The sequence below is a fragment of the Panicum hallii genome, chromosome 4, assembly GCF_002211085.1.
Source record: "Panicum hallii strain FIL2 chromosome 4, PHallii_v3.1, whole genome shotgun sequence".
Lineage (NCBI taxonomy): Eukaryota > Viridiplantae > Streptophyta > Magnoliopsida > Poales > Poaceae > Panicum > Panicum hallii.
The window spans coordinates 3804088-3822083 of NC_038045.1; the positions used below are offsets into that span (position 1 = coordinate 3804088).

Below are 17996 nucleotides of genomic sequence, written 5' to 3' on the forward strand. Positions count from 1 at the left end.
TTCACCTATACTGGATTTGACTCAAGTTTTGCCTCTGCATTTCACCTGAGTTGACGCAGAGTTGGTTCAATTGATATTAAAAAACTAAGCTGCTGGATTCACCAAGTTGCAAATTAGAGATTTTAAATCTCTTCCTTTTTTGTTTGTTGTTTTGCTTGTGTACGTCAGTGATTTGTGGTGCTGTCTTGGATAAGGGTCACGTGCTTAACCTTGTAGTGATAGTCATTTCTTGTAGTAGTTGTGGTTTAATACATTCTTTTTTTTTGAACTTTGGTTTAATACATTCTCAGTAGAGGATTTCTGAAGTTGAAAAATACTAATTTCTGAAGCCGAAAACTATATATCGGACAGGCCGTTATAGAGAGACGGGCCACGTTCATCTCGGCGGCCCAGCGCACACGCGTCGGCCCGTGATCGGCCCACCATCGCGCGCCACAGCTCCGCCTCCTCCTCTCCCACTCTCCCTCGAGTCCTCGACGCAGCGGCGCCACGATCGGCGACCGCAACCTCTCCCTTGCTCCCGCCCGGCCGCCGCAGCCGAGCCGCCCGTACACCGCCTCCACCTCCACGCCGCTCATGCTCCCCCGCCTCGCCCACGCCCGCCCGCGGCACCGCCTCATCTGCCCCACATCCCGCGCTGTGTCCACTGCCCCCGCGCCCGCACCCGCGCCCCCCGCCACCACTCCACCCGCTGCGCCGCCGCTCTCGGCCGCGGACCTCGAGCTCCTCCTCCGCCGCGGGCACTACTCCGCCTCCACCCACCGCTTCCACTCCCTCCTCCCGCTCCTCTCGCATCCCTCCGTCCTCCTCTCCTCCGCGCTCCACCTCAGCCGCCGCGCGCACCCCTCGCTTCCCACCCCGCCCCAACCCCCACCCACCACCGTCGCCGCGGCGGCCGCCGCGCTCTCCTCCCCCTCCTCCCACCTCCGCCTCCTCCTCCCGTCCCGCCTCAAGGGCCAGGCGCTCGCACTCCCCACGCTCCCGCTGCGCCTCGCCATGCGCTGCGCCGCGTACGCCCTCGACGCCGTGTTCGCCCCGCGAGCGGCCACCTTCGCCTACCGCGGTCGCCACGCCGCCATCCGATACCTCAGGTCCATCCCTAGCGCGTCCTGGTTCTTCCGCGTCGCCATCCCGCGCCAGCGTTTCGGCCCCCGTCACGTGCGCCACCTGCTCGACGCCATCTCCGGTAAGGTCGACGACCCAGGTTTCCTGGAATACCTGAACGAGCTGTTCGCGTCTGATGCGGTTGCGTTTGAGCTCGGCGGCTGCGAGCTCGGACGCGGGCTGCCACAGGAGTCGGAGCTCACGGCCACGCTGGTGAACATATTCTTCGATCCTGTGGATAGAGAGTTGATGGCCGTCCGGGAGGAAGTGCACAAAAAGAATCCTAGAATGAAGCATGATAGCGTTCTGCATACACCTGTAAGAGTCTATGCAGTTCGGTATCTCGATGATATTCTGGTTGTGACGTCTGGGTCGAAGATGCTCACAATTGAGATCAGGGACATGATCATTGCAGTGTTGGAGAGGGATCTGGAGTTGAAGGTGGACAGGTTGGGCAGCTCAGTCCATAGTGCTGTGTCAGAGAAGATTGAATTCCTCGGGATAGAATTCCAAGCTGTGCCACCATCAGTCTTGCACCCTCCCATGTCAGAGAAAGCGAAGAGGGCAAGGAAGAAGTATCTGAAGATGAAGGCAGAAAAGGCGCAGGAGCTGAAAAATGCACGAGAGACACGGCGGAAGAAGCTCGGCTTGAAGATACTGAACCACTTGTTCAAGAGGGTGAGGCGGGGCGAGGAGTTTCAATTTAATTTTCAGATTGAGAATGAGGTGCGGCAAGTGTTCAAGGATTGGGCAGAGGATACAGTGGCTGAATACTTCAAGTCACAGGAGCACTGCCAATATTGGCACCGACTGCTTACATCAGGTGACTTCTTGTCACTGACTAGGGTGAGAGATCAATTGCCGCCTGCTCTGGTGGATTCATATGACAAATTTCAGGAGACACTTGACAGGTTTTTGATGCCTAAGAGGGGCCATGACATGGCAGAAGAAGAGGAGAGGCTAGCAGAGGAGGAAGATGAGAAAGAATACGAGAAGAGGACTGTTGAGGACTTGACAGAGTTGAAGATGAGGGCTAATGTGCCAATAGAGCTTGTAAGGAAGGCAGTAAAGCTAGCTGGATTCACAAACTCCATGGGCCGGCCACGGCCAATCAAGCTACTTCTCTGTTTGGATGATGCGGACATCATTAAATGGTATGCCGGTGTGGGAAGAAGGTGGCTAGATTTTTTCTGCTGTTGCCGGAACTTCAAGATGGTCAAGACTGTTGTCAGTTACCACTTGAGGTTCTCCTGCTTCTTGACATTAGCAGAGAAGCATGAGTGCACTAAGAGGCAAGCAATTAGCCATTTCACAAAGGATTTAAAAGTAGAAAATGATGATGGAGTGGCAGAAGTGCACTTCCCAACGGAACGGGAGATCAAAATGATGGGTGATAAGAATTTGTCTGACCCAAAGCCTGTGGATGGTGCCTTGACAATGATATTGGTGAGACTGGCAGTCGATGACACGTCATATCCATGCCTGACACATTTTTGTGCAAAAACAGACACTGTGCTTTACAGAATACGTTTGCTGCAAAATCGCCTTAATATTGATCCATTGAATGAGAATAAGTGGGTCCATGGACTAAGTGCCATTCATGAGAGCCTGAACAAGAAATGCCTCCCCTTGTGCTCTATGCATGCGAGTGATCTTCTTCTCGGCAAGATTACTCTTCAAGATATTGACTGTACTCAATTTGTTGATGTGGAATGAGAAAAAGAAGTACTTAAACAATGCCTCTTGCAGATTGTGGCTCATTCAGTATTGCAGGTTGTGCCCAGTGCATCGGATATTGCTTTTATTTTACTGAATGGTTCATGGATTCCATTTCAATACATGATAGAAGATATATTTCTTTTTTGTTTCCAGAGGTAAGTGCTCTTTATATATAGTAGTCCCAAAATCCTGCTAGGTATCTGAATGTCACTAACTGAAAATTTTGATTTTCTTACATTTCTTTCTTGCAGGATTGCAATTTTGCAAGTGTTTAAATTGCAGTGTGCAGGACTAAGAACGAACTACATATCAATATACTCAGCTCAGGTACTTCTTCCATTCAACTGGAGTTATGTTCCAAATTGGTGACTAAGTTCCTGTGCATGTTCTTAAATTATTTATACACATTGCAAAAGTAGTCATTTGTCAAGTAGCCTTAAACTTCCTCAGTTGTTTCGGTAGTCTTCACTTCTGAATAATTTTTTGTAGCTATTAGACATTGTTGTAGCTTCCTTGTGAATCAACAGGGTACATCCCAATTCCCAAGATGTGACCCATTCAGCCCATGGGCCTCTGGGCCACAACAAATTGTTTCGTTAATTGGTCTTCTGTGAAATTGTATTTTTTGTTTTCACCCTACTTTGATGAAACCAGGCAAAAGTTCATTAGGTATTCTCTCTGTTATTTCTTATTTGATGTTTCTGACTTTTACAAGGTTGCCAAATTGATTTTTGTAACCAATAATTTTGTAAATTCGTATTAACATCTATTAGTAAAATTTTAGTGAGTCATATTATTAAAGGTATTTTGAACTACGGAACTAGTAATATAGATTGTGCCAATCTATATACTTTTGGACATATCAAAGATCAAACATCAAAGCTTAGATGGTATTATCAGTTGGTGTTTAACTTTTTAAGCAGATTATTGTTCCTAGCAGTACAGGTCACTGTAGGTAAAGATTTACGATAACACAGCTCAATACAAGAATGGAAGATTTTGAGAAACCAGCTGTAGTGGCATTAGATGATGATTATGCATTTGGCATCCCTCATGCTTAGCAAGTTACCCCTTAGAGACTAACTTGAACTCAGATACCCACTTGCTCGAGCAAAACTTTTGTGCAGCCTACCTACAATATAGCATTATGCATTTCTTTTCCCTTTGTTATGACTTATGAGATTGTTGATGTACTTCAAATCCTGGTAAGGCATATTGTTGTTCCTATTGCTTTTGCTCCTACTATTAGCAATATGACTGTTGATGTGAGGAGGTTAAGTCATATAATATCTGGGTGCTTATGCAAGTTTATTATTGCAGTGGACTTGCCCCAGACAATTTCAATCATGTCAAAACAATTCATTCACAATCGAAGGGTCTATCTTATCTGCCTGGCTGGCTTAGTGATTTCTAAGTATTGTAGCAGTGATTATGATGGGCAGGTAAGATAACCGAGTTGTCATGTTACTTTCTGTTCCTGTTACAAGTATAATGAATAAATCATTAAAATTGGTATCTACATCAGCACCAAGCAGTTTGATCTTAGCAGGATGATGAAGTGCACACTATTATTAATATTATTTAGCTTGAAAGAAACTTGCTATCTTCACTATTGGATCTGATGTTCCTGTTATCATCTTTTCAATCATGTTGAAATCATTTGTGCAGGTCCTGTTTGCTTGTCTCCTGGACTAATTATTAGTTGGGAATGGCATGTTTGTACTGTAGAAAGTCTTGGAATTGTCATTTTCTGAATTCCAGATAAACATTTAACGGAATCTTTCTATGGAAATACTGGATATAAATGGTGTCCAAATTCTGGTGTAGTTTATGTGGATGATGAACGGGATTTAGTTAGTAGTTAGTGGCTTAGTGCATGTGTTCATCGTACAACTAGGCATAGGATAAATATGAACCAGTGCTCCCTTATTGTGCACTAGTTGGTTTTGATATTGAATGCATAAGGATTCCAATAGCACCAACCAATTCTATCTTTGTAGACTAGATGCATCATAAATACCCAACTGCTGGAATCCATGGTCAAAGTGGTTCCTGCTTCTCCTTCACATGCCTGTGGGTTTGCATGCTGAACGGGAAGCCATTTGTGATAATTTCCCTTGTCTACAATATTACGTGGTCCTCTTGACATCATAGCTTCCCAAGTGCATTCCATTATCTCCTTGTCGTGGCAGAAGTTGCTAACAACCATATGCATGCATAACATTGCTCCAGACAGATATGCAATGTGCTACATCCTGCATGTGGCACCTACCGAACTGTTTTTGTTTGTGGTGCCGCATCATGGATTAGCAACAGGATACACTGGCCCCCCTAAGAGACTTCTGATACCCCTCATTTTAGACACATGAGAAAGGGGGGTCGGGTCCATGGAATTGAGAACAACATATTCATTTGCACCGTGAGGCAGCAGCCAAGATAACATGATTGGTCTTATGTGCAGGGCTCCTTGGTCCACCAGGGTGACAGTGCCTCATGCCATCCACGCGGACAGTGGGGAAACATGGTGGCTCCCATATTGCAGCCGCGTCGTCACTTCAAATCCACAGCACCTCGAGCAGAGGTATGCTCATTGTGACTGCAAAGTGGAGATCACATCAATACATCATCACCTAGTGCAAAGATTAAAGATCGCTAATTTGAACAGTACCAATCAACATGCCAATAATAGATGGCCCCAACTCTGTCATGCATATAGTGTTCGGCACATCTGTACGCGCGTATGAGGTAAAGCTAGGGGTTGTCCGCTTACATACTGCAAAACTGCAAGCAATGGGCATGAATAGCTTCAGTTCCAGAAACACAGTTCTTTCTGGAACTGTATGGAAGTCAAACTGTTCACAGCAGTCTAAAACAAGGTACGTTTGCATGTTCTTTTCCATTTTCCCTCACAATAATGGAATTCAAAATTAGCATAATTTCATAGGTTCGTTGCCGAATCTTATCCGGCTACCATGTTCTCTCCACAGCCAGTCGCTGACTGTACACGCTCATGTGATCCATCTCTTCTATAGCCTGCACGGCACGCACCTTGCAGCTTTGGCGCTGCTGGTGAAACTGAAAGGCTGAGGGCTCAGAAACATTTGGGGGGGGGCGCTCGGCGTTTCACACGGCGGCTATTGGTAGACGGTGCCGGAACGAGTACGAGTAAAAGAATACCCCACTTGTCAATGCCCCACTTGGGACGGCATCTCTCTCTACAGGATCACTCAGGATCCTGGAACGATTTGGGTGGAGCACGTGAAGCTCGTCGCTTGCCCCCACGCGCGCGGTACAGCCTGAGCTGAAGCTGAGCCAGTCCATCCGTCCAAAGCTCCCGGACCTCCCAACAACCGAGAGGCACATCATGCGTCCCAACTGCCAAGTCACAAGTGGAACCAGATCAAAACAACAGGCAGGCTCAAACCGTAAGTAAACCGGCTCTTCCAATCGCTGTTACTACTCCGCTTTGTTGTCGGCTGAATTACGAGGGAGTTTACAGATGGGACTTGAATCTATACTACACTCTACTTTTGTCGGCACATGGTTTTGACCTTTGGTTTACACGCATAAGTGCACTTTTGCTTACAATTCTACGCAAAAGCTTTTTTGCTGTATCGTGGTTTTGCAGATTCAAACCACGTGAACGCTAGCCGTAATCCTAACGCCTGCCTAATAGACACGTAGAGGGTCTTAGAAAAAAAAATAAACTGGTGGAATTTTTCCCTGAATAACAAAATGAAACTGTGAGCATAAAAAAGAAAGGAAAAAGAGGGTAAAAAAACTCGTAGATTCCTCTGGAAAGGTTCATATGAAACGCTCTACTAGCAGTAGTATAAAAGAGTAGTAGGTTAAGTCATTTCACTCAACGATAATGTGCCAAGTACCATAGGCCAAATGGTTAAGGAAACTTGCATATAAAACACTCTGCTGGCAAGGGGGGTAAGGTGGCCAGGTGGGTACATTGGGAGAGATCGACTCAGAGAGGCAGAGGCAGGCTCCTCGCGAGCCTGCAGCGGCCGGCCTTAACCACGGCGAGGCTGGGCGGTCGGCCCCGGCGGCCCGCCGAGCCGTGCGGCGGCGCCGGCGACAGCGGCGACGCGCGGCAGCCCGCGAGCCGCCGGCGGCAGCGGCAGCAGCAGATCGGGACGCGCGTCATGGCGTGGTGGCGCGCCAGGGTGGTCGCGCCCGTGCGCCGCGCCTGGCTCGCCGTCGCCGCCGCCCGCGCGCGCGTCCGCAAGGGCGGTAAGCCACCGTGCCCTACTTCCTCGCGCTCTTGCTTAGTAATGCAGCGTAATCGTGTTCCTCGACCGATTTGAAAGCAAAAACTTAGAACAGGAGCAGCAACTGAATAGTAAGTACTTCATGGCATGAATCTCTTGCACAAACGTTACGAGCAGCCACATTTTAGGATTTGCACAATGCCATCGAAAGTTTGAGCTCTTTCCTTCGATTCCTGCATGTCGAAGTGAAGATTCTTTTTTCAATAGAAACACGCAACTGTTTGCAGTGTCGGCAGATCTAGGCACCCTGCTAGCGCTGTTAACCACAGTAGAACACAATAGAGCTTGAGCAAGGCTTGCTGGTTTCCCAAAACGCATAAAATTCAAGGGGGGGAGAGAGAGAGAGAGAGAGAGAGAGAGAGAGAGAGAGAGAGATCACCACAAGAGACAAACAAATCATTTAGCGATCGGTGATGGTCCCTGCTCGCCAAGATCCATGGCACGCTATCTTTTGTGCTTCCAACCGCACGTTGGGATCGTATGCGGACAATTGGACCTTGGACCACCCAATCTCCTACGCAATCCTTGCGATTCTTGTGGTTCATCATTTGATCTTCGTTATCATCCCTCAGTTTTTCGCTTTAACTGAAGTTTTGAGCAGTAAGTGATCCCCTTTTCTCTCACTTGTTTCCAAATTGGATGGATTCGATCAATGCAGAGTGCGGCATCCTGAACCTTCACCAGGACGTGCAGACCTGCGGGTACCAGGACGTGCAGGTGATGTGGAACATGCTGAGCTCGGAGAAGGAGGCCGTCGGAACCGGCGCCGGCGGGACGCTGCCGAAGCCGCGGAAGCGGCCGTTCTGGAGGCTGCCGCTCTGGCCCGTCCGGCCGCCGACCCGCACCGCGGCGCAGCGAGACTGATGCGTCGCCGCCGCCGCCGGCGGCGTCAGATAATGTTACCGCGGCGTGTCCAGAGCCTGGTCTTCCGTGAGCGAAGAGCAGGGACACCATGGCCATCATGTCACGTCGTCCTCGCTGAGGCCTACCGAGATTGGGAGGTGCGCAGGCCTGGGAGGGTCGTTGTGTATAAAAAAAAAAGGCTTGCCTGTTGTACAGTTGGGGACGAAGCGTTCGTGCAAGCTGTGACTTGTGCCGCCTGATGAACAAGAGGTTCCTGGAGCATGGTGCGTTGCTTATCAGTCTGAATTGCTCATCTAATTTGTGCCCCAGTTCTTGCCATGGAATGTTGAAAGAACAGGGCATCCGTAGCTCTTCCAGGTAACAATTATGGCTTTTTATCGTGTTCTGTTTGCGCCTAAAATGGTCATGCAGTAGCCAAGCTAAATTTCGGTCATCATTTTGATGGCCATCAAAGGCCAGAGTAGGGGGCTACAAAGCAAGTCTTGGCACCAAACCAAATGGTGGCCAAAATTTGGATTGAGCACCTGACCGAACACACCCTGGACCTGGATGCGTTGCTTCTGAAGAACCTGAAGAAGAAGAGGAGTTCAGAGTCTGTTGCTGTTTCTCTGCGAGCATTAGATTACGCACGTACGTGGTCTGAGCTGGGCTCCATCCTTCAAACTCGGCTGTAAGGCCTTTCGTCCTTTGTCAGCCCACCACAGGCACGGGCCGCACCAACACAACAACCGCGAGGATGGCAGCCCACGGAACCCGCGCGTGGAGCGGCCCAAAAGCGCCGCGATTGCTCTCCGGATTCAGCCCTGAATCGGCCCAGAAGTTACGATGCCGCCGCCGCATGAAGAAGATGGGCCGCCCAAGCTAGCTAGCAATTTTGAAGATGACGAGATACCCCGTCTTCTACTCTTCTACCTCTGAGAATTCAGCTGCCATCTGTAATTCTTGCTCAAGTGCATGTTTTACTTGCTGAATAAAAAAAAAGAAAATGAAGAAACCATGCCTGTGGCTGCACCCAAATTTATCCCAAATCGAAAGTTACCGGACACGAGTACGCTTCAATACGAATGCACATTTGAAATGTACATCTCGCTCACTGCCGATGCTAATTTTTTTTCCACATCCATTGTTGCCACGTGCATTCGTATTGAAGCGGACATGAGTACGCTCACAGCTTGCGCCCTGGCGGAGCACGCGGTGGGTATGGTATGCACGCGCGCCGTGCGAGCGTGCCGGTCCACGCCGGCGCGTGGGTGGGTGACCACCGACCAGAGAGCTCGCTCGGTAGCGAGGCCGAGGCGGCAGGCTGGCAGAGTCCGTTTCGCCATGACGTCTCCTCCTCTGCTGCACACCCTGTGCCCCGTGCCCACGCGCCATGGGATCGTGTACGCGCGCGTGGACGGGAGCCGGCACGTTTTCCTCCGCGTGGGGGATCGCAATATGGCCTAGGGAGGTCTCAACATACAGCTAAGCAGTTAACATGTCGTGCACATGCATATGGGGTTTATTCATTTTTCACCCTACAAAAAATTCGAGGCTATGGTTTCGATAGAAAGTTTGGCAGGTAACCTTATGTTTCATGGCACTATGTGTGATAATTATATATTTATAATGGTATATAGCCGCTAGATTTTAGAATCGTTATTTTGATTTGTGCACAAAAATATTAGATAACTGATCTCTCTCTCCCACCCCACTTCTTCGAGATGGCTACAGCCTTCGCCCTTAGCCCTCCCACCCAATGCGCCGCACCACCTCCTTAGCCCTTGGCCGCTCATTAAGGCGGCACACCCATGATCCATCATGATATCAACCCGTAGGGTTGAACCTCGATCTTTTGGTGAGAGAGGATGGATAACTCGATTTAGGGATGGAGATGATGTTCACGACCTGACTACAACCATCCAGGGATGATGCGCCTTAGCAACCGATACACCACCTCCAATGCTTGCCGCAATCTTATGGAGCACGATCAACCAAACTACTAGGATAATTCTTACAAGCAATCGAAGAACAAGTAGAACAAGCAACTCAATTGCAAATATGACGTTAATAACCAATCTGAAAATATAAAGGTGGGGTTCTCTACCGAGTAAAACGGATGGTCTAGCCGACACACACGTCTACAAGAAAGTAGCAATGGCTAATACTTTCAACAAAATAAAACCTCATCTATTTGTGGTGGCTACGGAGGTATATCAGAGGGTAGAGGATGACCAGAAAGTGGTGGGGGTCGTTCCAGAACCCTAGAGCGTGGTCCTGTTGGGCCTCACTTGATACACGACCTATCGAGCCAAAATCAGGTGATACGGCATCGTAGTCAGAAAAGGTCTCTACAATAAATCGGTGATTACAGCCACCTCAAAGCACATGTGGATATGAGTAAAAATTTCCATCAAGTACTACTTGAACGCCCAAAATGGAGTCCGTATAAAATCGTGGCGGCCATAAGAAGTTGACGCTTTCTTACAGTCCGAATCCAGCCTTTCCAAAACGTATTAGATTCAATCTCTTTCTTTCTTTGGTCAAAGTGTAGTGGTGGCCTGATAGAGGATGTTGAAAATATATATAATTGGTCCCAATCAACTTCTTTGATCCTCCATGCTTTCCATGCAATGTGTGTTTAATACTCTTTTTTATCCATGTATGTATTTCTGAAAATGACAATGAACACACATCATGGTGCAGCACCAATTCATCAAATATATCAAATACAATCATGACAAAAAATTGTTTCACCTTTAAATAAAAAATTGCCAATATGATTGTATCCGAGTAGATGATATCCTCATCACATCCATCCTAGCCTCATCTCGCTAAATACAAAACACTTTTGATGCTAGAAATCTCTCCTCTTTCTCTCAGCAAGAAGCCATCGTCCTGACCTCCTCTCCATCAGCTCATGCCTACCACCCCTCTCCCGCTGACCACTACGAAGTAGAGTGTAACGACCCTACCGCTATCTCTATATGGCTTAGTCCTCTACATGGCATTGATATGCCACCACCCATCGAGTAAACAAGCCCCAACATCGACCCTCCACACCCCAACACCCCTCAAAATTCTCTCTTCCTATCTTCCCCGATATCCTAAGGCCCAACCAACCTCAACCCAATCTAACCCTATATTGCCTTTTAAAAAAATCTAACCCTATATTGCGTCGGAGAACAAAGAAGCTAAAGATAGCTAAATGAGCACTACTCTCCTTACAAATAATGTTGAAATTTGATGGTTTTTCAAGAAATATAATAAACCACCTAAAGAGCTAAATTTGTCTGATTCGACAGTTGGATGGTTTCGTTATCCGGTTTTGTAGTTAGGTTGAAAATCGGATTTTCGTGAAAATTTAATAATGTAAACTGGACTTTTCCCTGTATCTATTGACAAAATTCTCACCCAATTCTAATTTTTTAACTTTTAGACATGGACTTCTTTTCTCCCACGTTGAGCTTATACACACGTAAACACGAGAGGCGCATGCATGGTCCACGGATTGGATCACCGTACGTGTGGCATCTGTCCGCACACATGCATGCATGTCCATGTCCTTGCGAAATAAGTACGCTTCTTCAATGCCGGGCGCGTGGTCCAAGCTCCACTCCCTTCCCCCTACCCGCTAGCGGCCATGGCCGGCCGGGGATCGGAGCTGGGGACACCGCGCGCAACCGAATCGGCAAGCCATGCCATGCCGTGACGCCTGCCCCGCCAGCCTTGAATTCACAAGGGGGAAGAAGAAGAAGAAGAAGACGACGACGCCGGCCGGGACACACGTCATAACTCTCCCGTCGATCGCGAGTATTCAACACTACCCGGGGCACACGCACTTCGTGCATCCTAGGATCATCTAGGGCTAATTCACTCAGCTGCACGTCGTATCTGGAGCAAGATCCATGGCTACAGCAGAGAGAGAGAGAGAGAGAGAGAGAGAGAGAGAGACCACCATTTAATTGATCGTGTCCGTCGATCGATCGATTTGCATTGGGGACCTAATCAATGAACTCGATGGATCGATGAGGGGCACATGCGTGCGTGCTGATGGGCTGTGGCCTCTGGGAGCGTAGAGAGCAGGAGTAGCCTGGAGGCCCAGCTTCTGGTGAATTTAAGGTTCTTCCCGGCGATCGTATCCGCGCAGGGATCTGTGGGGCTCATCGCCAATGCGGTGCTCCACATTTCACATGCAATAAGTGTGAGTGGTAAACTTGCAGTGGTGGTGGTGATGGATATATGGTACGATGATAGTCATCATCGTCTACCTCTAGTTCCACCATCTTTAATTTTGTATATATGTAAGAAGAGCAAGGTTATCTAGATTCAGAAAGATTATTAGTTCTGGAGTCACAATTTGGAACTAACAGCAGTAAATCTCTTGTTGGAGCTACTACAGGTAGTCATCATCTCGCCTGTTAATTGTTGGAGACACAGTAAAAAAGAAACAGCAGCTGGTAGTTTGGTACAACACACGCACTACTACACCAGTACACCCTCACCTTGCAACAAGAGGAAACTAGAAAGGGAAGAAGAAATAAAGGTGAAATAATAGCAGACACATTATTCCCCACTGAAATGGGAAGGCAGAAAGGCTTGGATGGATGGATGCAGACGCACTGCAGTTCAGTACAGGTAGAGAACCCAAGCAGGGGGATGCTGGATGCATGGCTTTGCTATGGCTGTAGCCATGCAACTTTGAAATGAGATAGCTAGCTATACCTTGCTAGACCGGCATGCTGCAGCTAGCTGCTACTGAGTACTGGTGGATGGATGGATGGATGGAATCCTGCTTGCACCCTCAGCCTTCTCTCTCTTTCTTGTTTCTCTCTCACTTCATGCCTTTTTTGCTCTCTCGCTCTCACTCTCACTTTCTCCTATTCCTTTTACCTACACGGCTACACACCAAGGACACCTTTGCCAGAGGAACGTACTCCCGTGCTCGCTCGCTTTGCGTCCACGTACGGCCTACATGAAGTCCACCTCGAACAGATTGTGCATGTTGCCGCCGCCGTTGTTGGTGGTGGTGGTGTTCTGGTCGGAGACCTCGCCGTTGGCCGACGGCAGAGCGCTGGAGCACACCGACGAGCACGACAGGATGTTGTTGCCGCCGCCGCCGCCGCCATTGTTGTGGTTGTGAACCTGCAGGGAAGTGATGAAGTGCTGCTCCTGGTGGTGGTGGTGGTGGTGGTGGTGGCCGCCCGCGGCCGCCTGGACCTGGAGCATGGTGCTGAGCTGCTGGTGCTGGTGGTCCTTGTCCGGCGACGCGCCCAGGGTCAGCGTCGGCCTCGCCAGCTGCTTGTTGCCCTGGTCCAGGCAGCTGATCACGCTGCCCGTGTTCGATGACATGGTCGACTTGGCCGTGCTCAGGTCTGCTCGACCACGAGTGAAAAAGATATCAGGAAATTAAGTTGCCAGATCAGGATCAGTAGTCAGATCATCAAGTGCTGGTCGAGTTAATGGACTATATCGAGGAGGATTAAACATGCGCTTACTCTTGCTGTCAGTGGTGTAGGAGCCCGTCATGGAGCCGCCGCTGGGCTTCTTGGCGGGCGGCGACGCGGCGTCCTTGGACGACGCGGTGGAGGCGGCCGGCTTCCGGCGGCGGCGGTTGTGCTCGGCCAGCCGCTTCCGGCAGCTCCTCTTGGCCTCGTCGAACTCCGTCAGCACGTGAAACCTAGCCACGGTTGTACAATTCAGCACACAAATTCAGCATGTATAAACATGTTCGTTCATCACCTACACATTGTACAAGTGTACACACGGAGAACTTGTGTTGTTGCTAGTTGCTACGCCCTTCAGAGGATGAAGACACAAAACTCTTGTCGCAGTCGTATCATGCACATCGGACTCTGAATTTTGGTCCACTAGCCGCATTGGTCAATGCAGCGGGACGATAAAGAGTAAAGCAGGAGCAGAGATACGCCCAGGCCTGGCCCGGGATCCTGCGTTGCAGCCACTGCCAGTAGCCTGCTAAAGCAAGCAGCTCGCAGCAGCCTTTTCCCTTGAGATTCTTTCACGATTTTGTCCCCCAGCGATCCCGAGATCAGAGCAAACTGGAGCAACGGCATGCAGACCCAACCGAACTGATCCTACTAGCTACCAGCAGACGCAAGAACACGACAACCCAAGCTGATCCATCGAGCTCCCTACTTGCATCGCATCGTACTTGTGTGATTTTTTTTCCAGTTGATTTCATGCTTTGATCCTGGCAGCACCACTGCACAAGTCTCTACAACAGTCAGCAACAGGCCTCGTCGTGTCGTGTCTGAGAGAGAGAGACGACGCGAGAGGCCGCTGTGGCCGTGCAAGCGTGGAGTGGCTTTTGGGCATGCATGGCTTGCAGGAAGCTGCAGCCTTCCATCCATGGCCGCAAGAGACAAGGAACACGAACCGAAAGCATATCGATCTCCATGACAGCTCCGAGCTCTGAAAGCAGGCCGGGCAGGGAAAGGGAAGACCAGACCACCAGACCAGGGTGGAGTGGAGACTGGAGTGAGTCGACGACCAGCAGGCAGCAGCCGAACCGAGCCTTTGAGTGAAAAGGCAAACCAAACTACCGATGGCGCCGTACGCCCTAGCCTTTGTAGCCTGCGAGCTAGTCGGAGGGTAGCTTGTGTAGTTGTAGCTATGCCATGGCCGTGTCAATGCAAGAACAGGCACTGTGCTGTGTCCTAGGCTGGGAGCTAGAGTGTGAGGAGGTCTAAGGAGGGATCGTCGAGGACGACGTGGCGTTGCGTAGGGTAAGGTACCTGCTGCATTGCTGGCAGAAGCGCTGCTGCTTGCCGCCGGCGGCGACGACGGAGGCCTTGGCGTGGTACTCGCAGACCTTGTGGCGGCGGTGGTAGTGCTTGGCGCCAGAGAGGTCGGCCTTGCAGCCCTCGGCCTGGCAGCGCGGGGGCTGGTGGTGCGCGCCGCCGAAGCCGAGCCCGAACACGCCGCCGAGGCGGGACCGCATCAGAAGCCGGTCCACGGCCAGCATGTCGCCCGGCGAGAAGTAGGTGCGACGGCCGAGGTTGAGCCCGATCCTCCCGCCAGCCGCCGAGGCGGCGCCGTCCGCGCCGACGCCCTCGCGCTTCACCATGCCGAGCGCCGGGTACACGTCGCCGGGCATCCCGGGCATCGGCATGGGCATCTGCAGCGGCATCGGCAGCGGCGGCGGCGCCATGGGCGCGAGGCTGGACGGCAGCGTGAGCAGCTGGTGGTGGGGCGCCGCCTCCTGGAACTGCAGCACCGCGGCGAAGTCGAGGCCGTCGTAGAGGTGGTGCTGCATCCCGCCGCCGCCGCGCTGGCCGCCGCCTCCCACCACGCCGTGCTCGAACCCGACGTAGGGCGGCGGCGGCGGAGGCGGCTGCTGCTGCTGCTGCATCGGCGCGAACGGGAAGTCGTCGCCCGGCGCGGACGTCGCCACGTTCAGCCTACCACCACTCATCATCTCCTCCGGCCGGCCGCCGCTGTAGTGCGTGGCGAGGAGTGGGAGGGAGGGAGCACGAGAATGGATGGATGGAGAGGAGAGGACGATTGAGCTGAGCTAGCTGCGTGGGCTGCTGCTGCTGCTGGAGGCAGTGGTTGAGTGAGTGAGTGGAGGGACGCTGCAGCGGCAGGGGTGGTTAAAAAGGCAGTGGGGGAAGGAGAGAGAGAGTGCGCGTGTGTGTCCATTGGTATTAAACGCTTGGCGTCTTGCTTGTCCGCTAGTGGCGCCATGGCCCCTGCCTCTGCCGCACTGGGACCCCTTGCTCTTTCGGCGCTACAAGTCACGCCATGGTTGTTTTGGAGAGAGAAACACAAGGGAACGGAGGAGAGAGAGAGAGAGAGAGGGAAGAAGAAGAAGCAGCAGCAGCAGCTATTTTCCTTTCATTTCTATGGAGCTTTGTGCAGCTCTGTATTGGACGTAGACATGGACATGGGCATGGGTGTAACAAACTTCAGCGAAAAGCGCAATGTGCGATCCATGAATGTCAAGTATATGATTCGACTTGGTCGCCAGGCTTGGGATGGCGTTATTTGTTTTCGAGGTTATGGGATTTATAGTATACTCATGTGACCTTACAATGTTTCCTAAAGTTGAGCATGTACAAAATAGGAAACCATCATCTCCCTTCTACTACCTCATTTCTTCTTGCATGAAAAAAGCATCGTTTTCTATGGCGAACCCTGCTTCGCCACGTGCTGCCTCATGAGTGGTCGCAAGATTCCGGTGTGTGTATGTGTATGTTAGCCTTTTGCATGTAGTGCCCGGGCCGGTATCAGAAAGTTTGATGTGCTTACATGTATACAGAGGCAACATTAAAAGACTAGACCAGTGGCCTTTCTGTTTACTGTGCAGAGGAAAACAGTCCGATCCATGCAGGCGGGCCTAGGCACGCACGCTTTTCTATGTTGCTTAATTCCTTTCCTCAAAGGCAAGCCCCTTCCTCGGTTCATGAACCCAAAATGCTCACTAAACTTTCTTTTTATTTTAGTTTTTTTTTCTTCGAGATAGCTCCAATATCACATATCCAAAACAGGGAACTGATGTCTTGCAAAACAAATTGCATTTTGTAGTACATGTGTATGTGACAAGTTACCGCACATATCTTTGGAAGTATGTTTTTAAGCATAGCACTATATTTAATTTGAGTCATTATGTGTAGATGAGATGATTTTATTTTTAGAGCTTATGAAACAAAACCGACCTTAGCATGAGAGCATATGAATATGTAATAAGTTGTCCATGTTAGTAGGGAAGAGTCTTTAGTACACTAGCATGCAGAAATGTGGCAGCAAAAGCACAATTGGACAGCCATAGCCTACATATAGTCATCTTCATTGTTCATAAGTTGGCAACAATATTAAATTTTCCATATAGGTAGTACAAATTTTAACACAGAGCCTTAACATCAAACATGCCCCATCGCCTCATGAATTGCAACAGATGACTCCAATTTCATCATGGCCAATAAATGATAGTTGATGAATCCGTAAAGCTAATTACCTACTATAGAGACTTTGATTGCCACATAACATCTCAGCATTGTATAATTTTTTAATGAAATTAGGTGGTGGCACTAAATTATATGTTAATCTTGACTTCTTGAGAAACTAAAAATGTAACAAGAAGGTTCCCAAGAAGTGGATGTGCAGTCCTCAAGGAGAACTAAACACTACTCTCTCTCCGTCCCAAATTATTAGTCGTTTTAACTTTTCTATATTCATAGTTTTTTGCTATACATCAACATATACATTATGTCTAGGTGTATATCAGAGCCTATGAATCTAGAAAAGCCAAAACGACTAATAATTTGGGACGGAGGAAGTATCTATGTAATAGAAAAGCTAATTAAGCAACTTACCAAAAGAAAACTAGGTAATCTTTAAACAAGGTTTTCTTTTTAAAAATATAATGAATGGAGAAAACTAGGAACAACTAGTGGCCGGCTTTTACCAATTGCTAGGTACAAACTCTCAATCTTGATGGCTGCCAACATAATTGTGCTTGGACTTTACTCACTGAGAGGGGCCTACCTGATGAAGGAGCATTATGCATTAGCTCCTCTAGGATCTATAGAAACAAAATAAACTTCTGCACAAATGATCGAATAAGCTCTTGCTCCGTTCAAAGAGAGAGAGAGAGAGAGAGAGAGAGAGAGAGAGAGAGAGAGAATAAGATGATCTTGCTCCCAACGGAACATTACTACGCCGTAATGGCATAAAGCATGCAGTACATTTCTACACATTTCATGCAAGAATCCTAAATTGATATATGCTAACTGGCAAAACATGCTTGCTTGAAATTTTCAAAATGGGACCATTTCAATTGGTTTGCACATAAGTTCCACAAAACCAACGTTGCTACATCTTGGAGTTGATTCATCAATGACCAGCGTGTGGTGCTTTTGGTTGCTATAGTCCAATCCAAAGAAAGGAATTGGTCACCCCTAGCTACTAGCGTCCTTTCCTTCTCTTTTTCATCCAGAAATCGCACTACTGATCGAGGACTGACCATGCATGCATGCTGGATAAACATACTGCTATACTTTTCCCCTTTTTTATCGTATCATCATGTAC

At 49.2% G+C, this 17996-nt stretch overlaps 2 protein-coding genes across 2 annotated transcripts; one reads left to right on the forward strand and one right to left on the reverse strand.

Moving 5' to 3' along the window:
* Positions 1-430: 430 nt before the first annotated feature.
* LOC112888763 (nuclear intron maturase 3, mitochondrial-like) lies at positions 431-5669 on the forward strand. Its single transcript, XM_025955086.1, has 4 exons — positions 431-2978; positions 3075-3150; positions 4144-4265; positions 5285-5669. The coding sequence occupies exon 1, from the start codon at positions 577-579 to the stop codon at positions 2818-2820; it is 2244 nt and encodes a 747-aa protein (XP_025810871.1). The 5' UTR covers positions 431-576; the 3' UTR covers positions 2821-2978; positions 3075-3150; positions 4144-4265; positions 5285-5669.
* Positions 5670-12390: 6721 nt separating this feature from the next.
* LOC112890727 (squamosa promoter-binding-like protein 10) lies at positions 12391-15384 on the reverse strand. The gene is made up of 3 exons (XM_025957579.1): positions 14702-15384; positions 13445-13626; positions 12391-13321 (listed from the first exon to the last, which is right to left on the reverse strand). The coding sequence occupies exons 1-3, from the start codon at positions 15382-15384 to the stop codon at positions 12918-12920; spliced, it is 1269 nt and encodes a 422-aa protein (XP_025813364.1). The 3' UTR covers positions 12391-12917.
* Positions 15385-17996: the final 2612 nt, after the last annotated feature.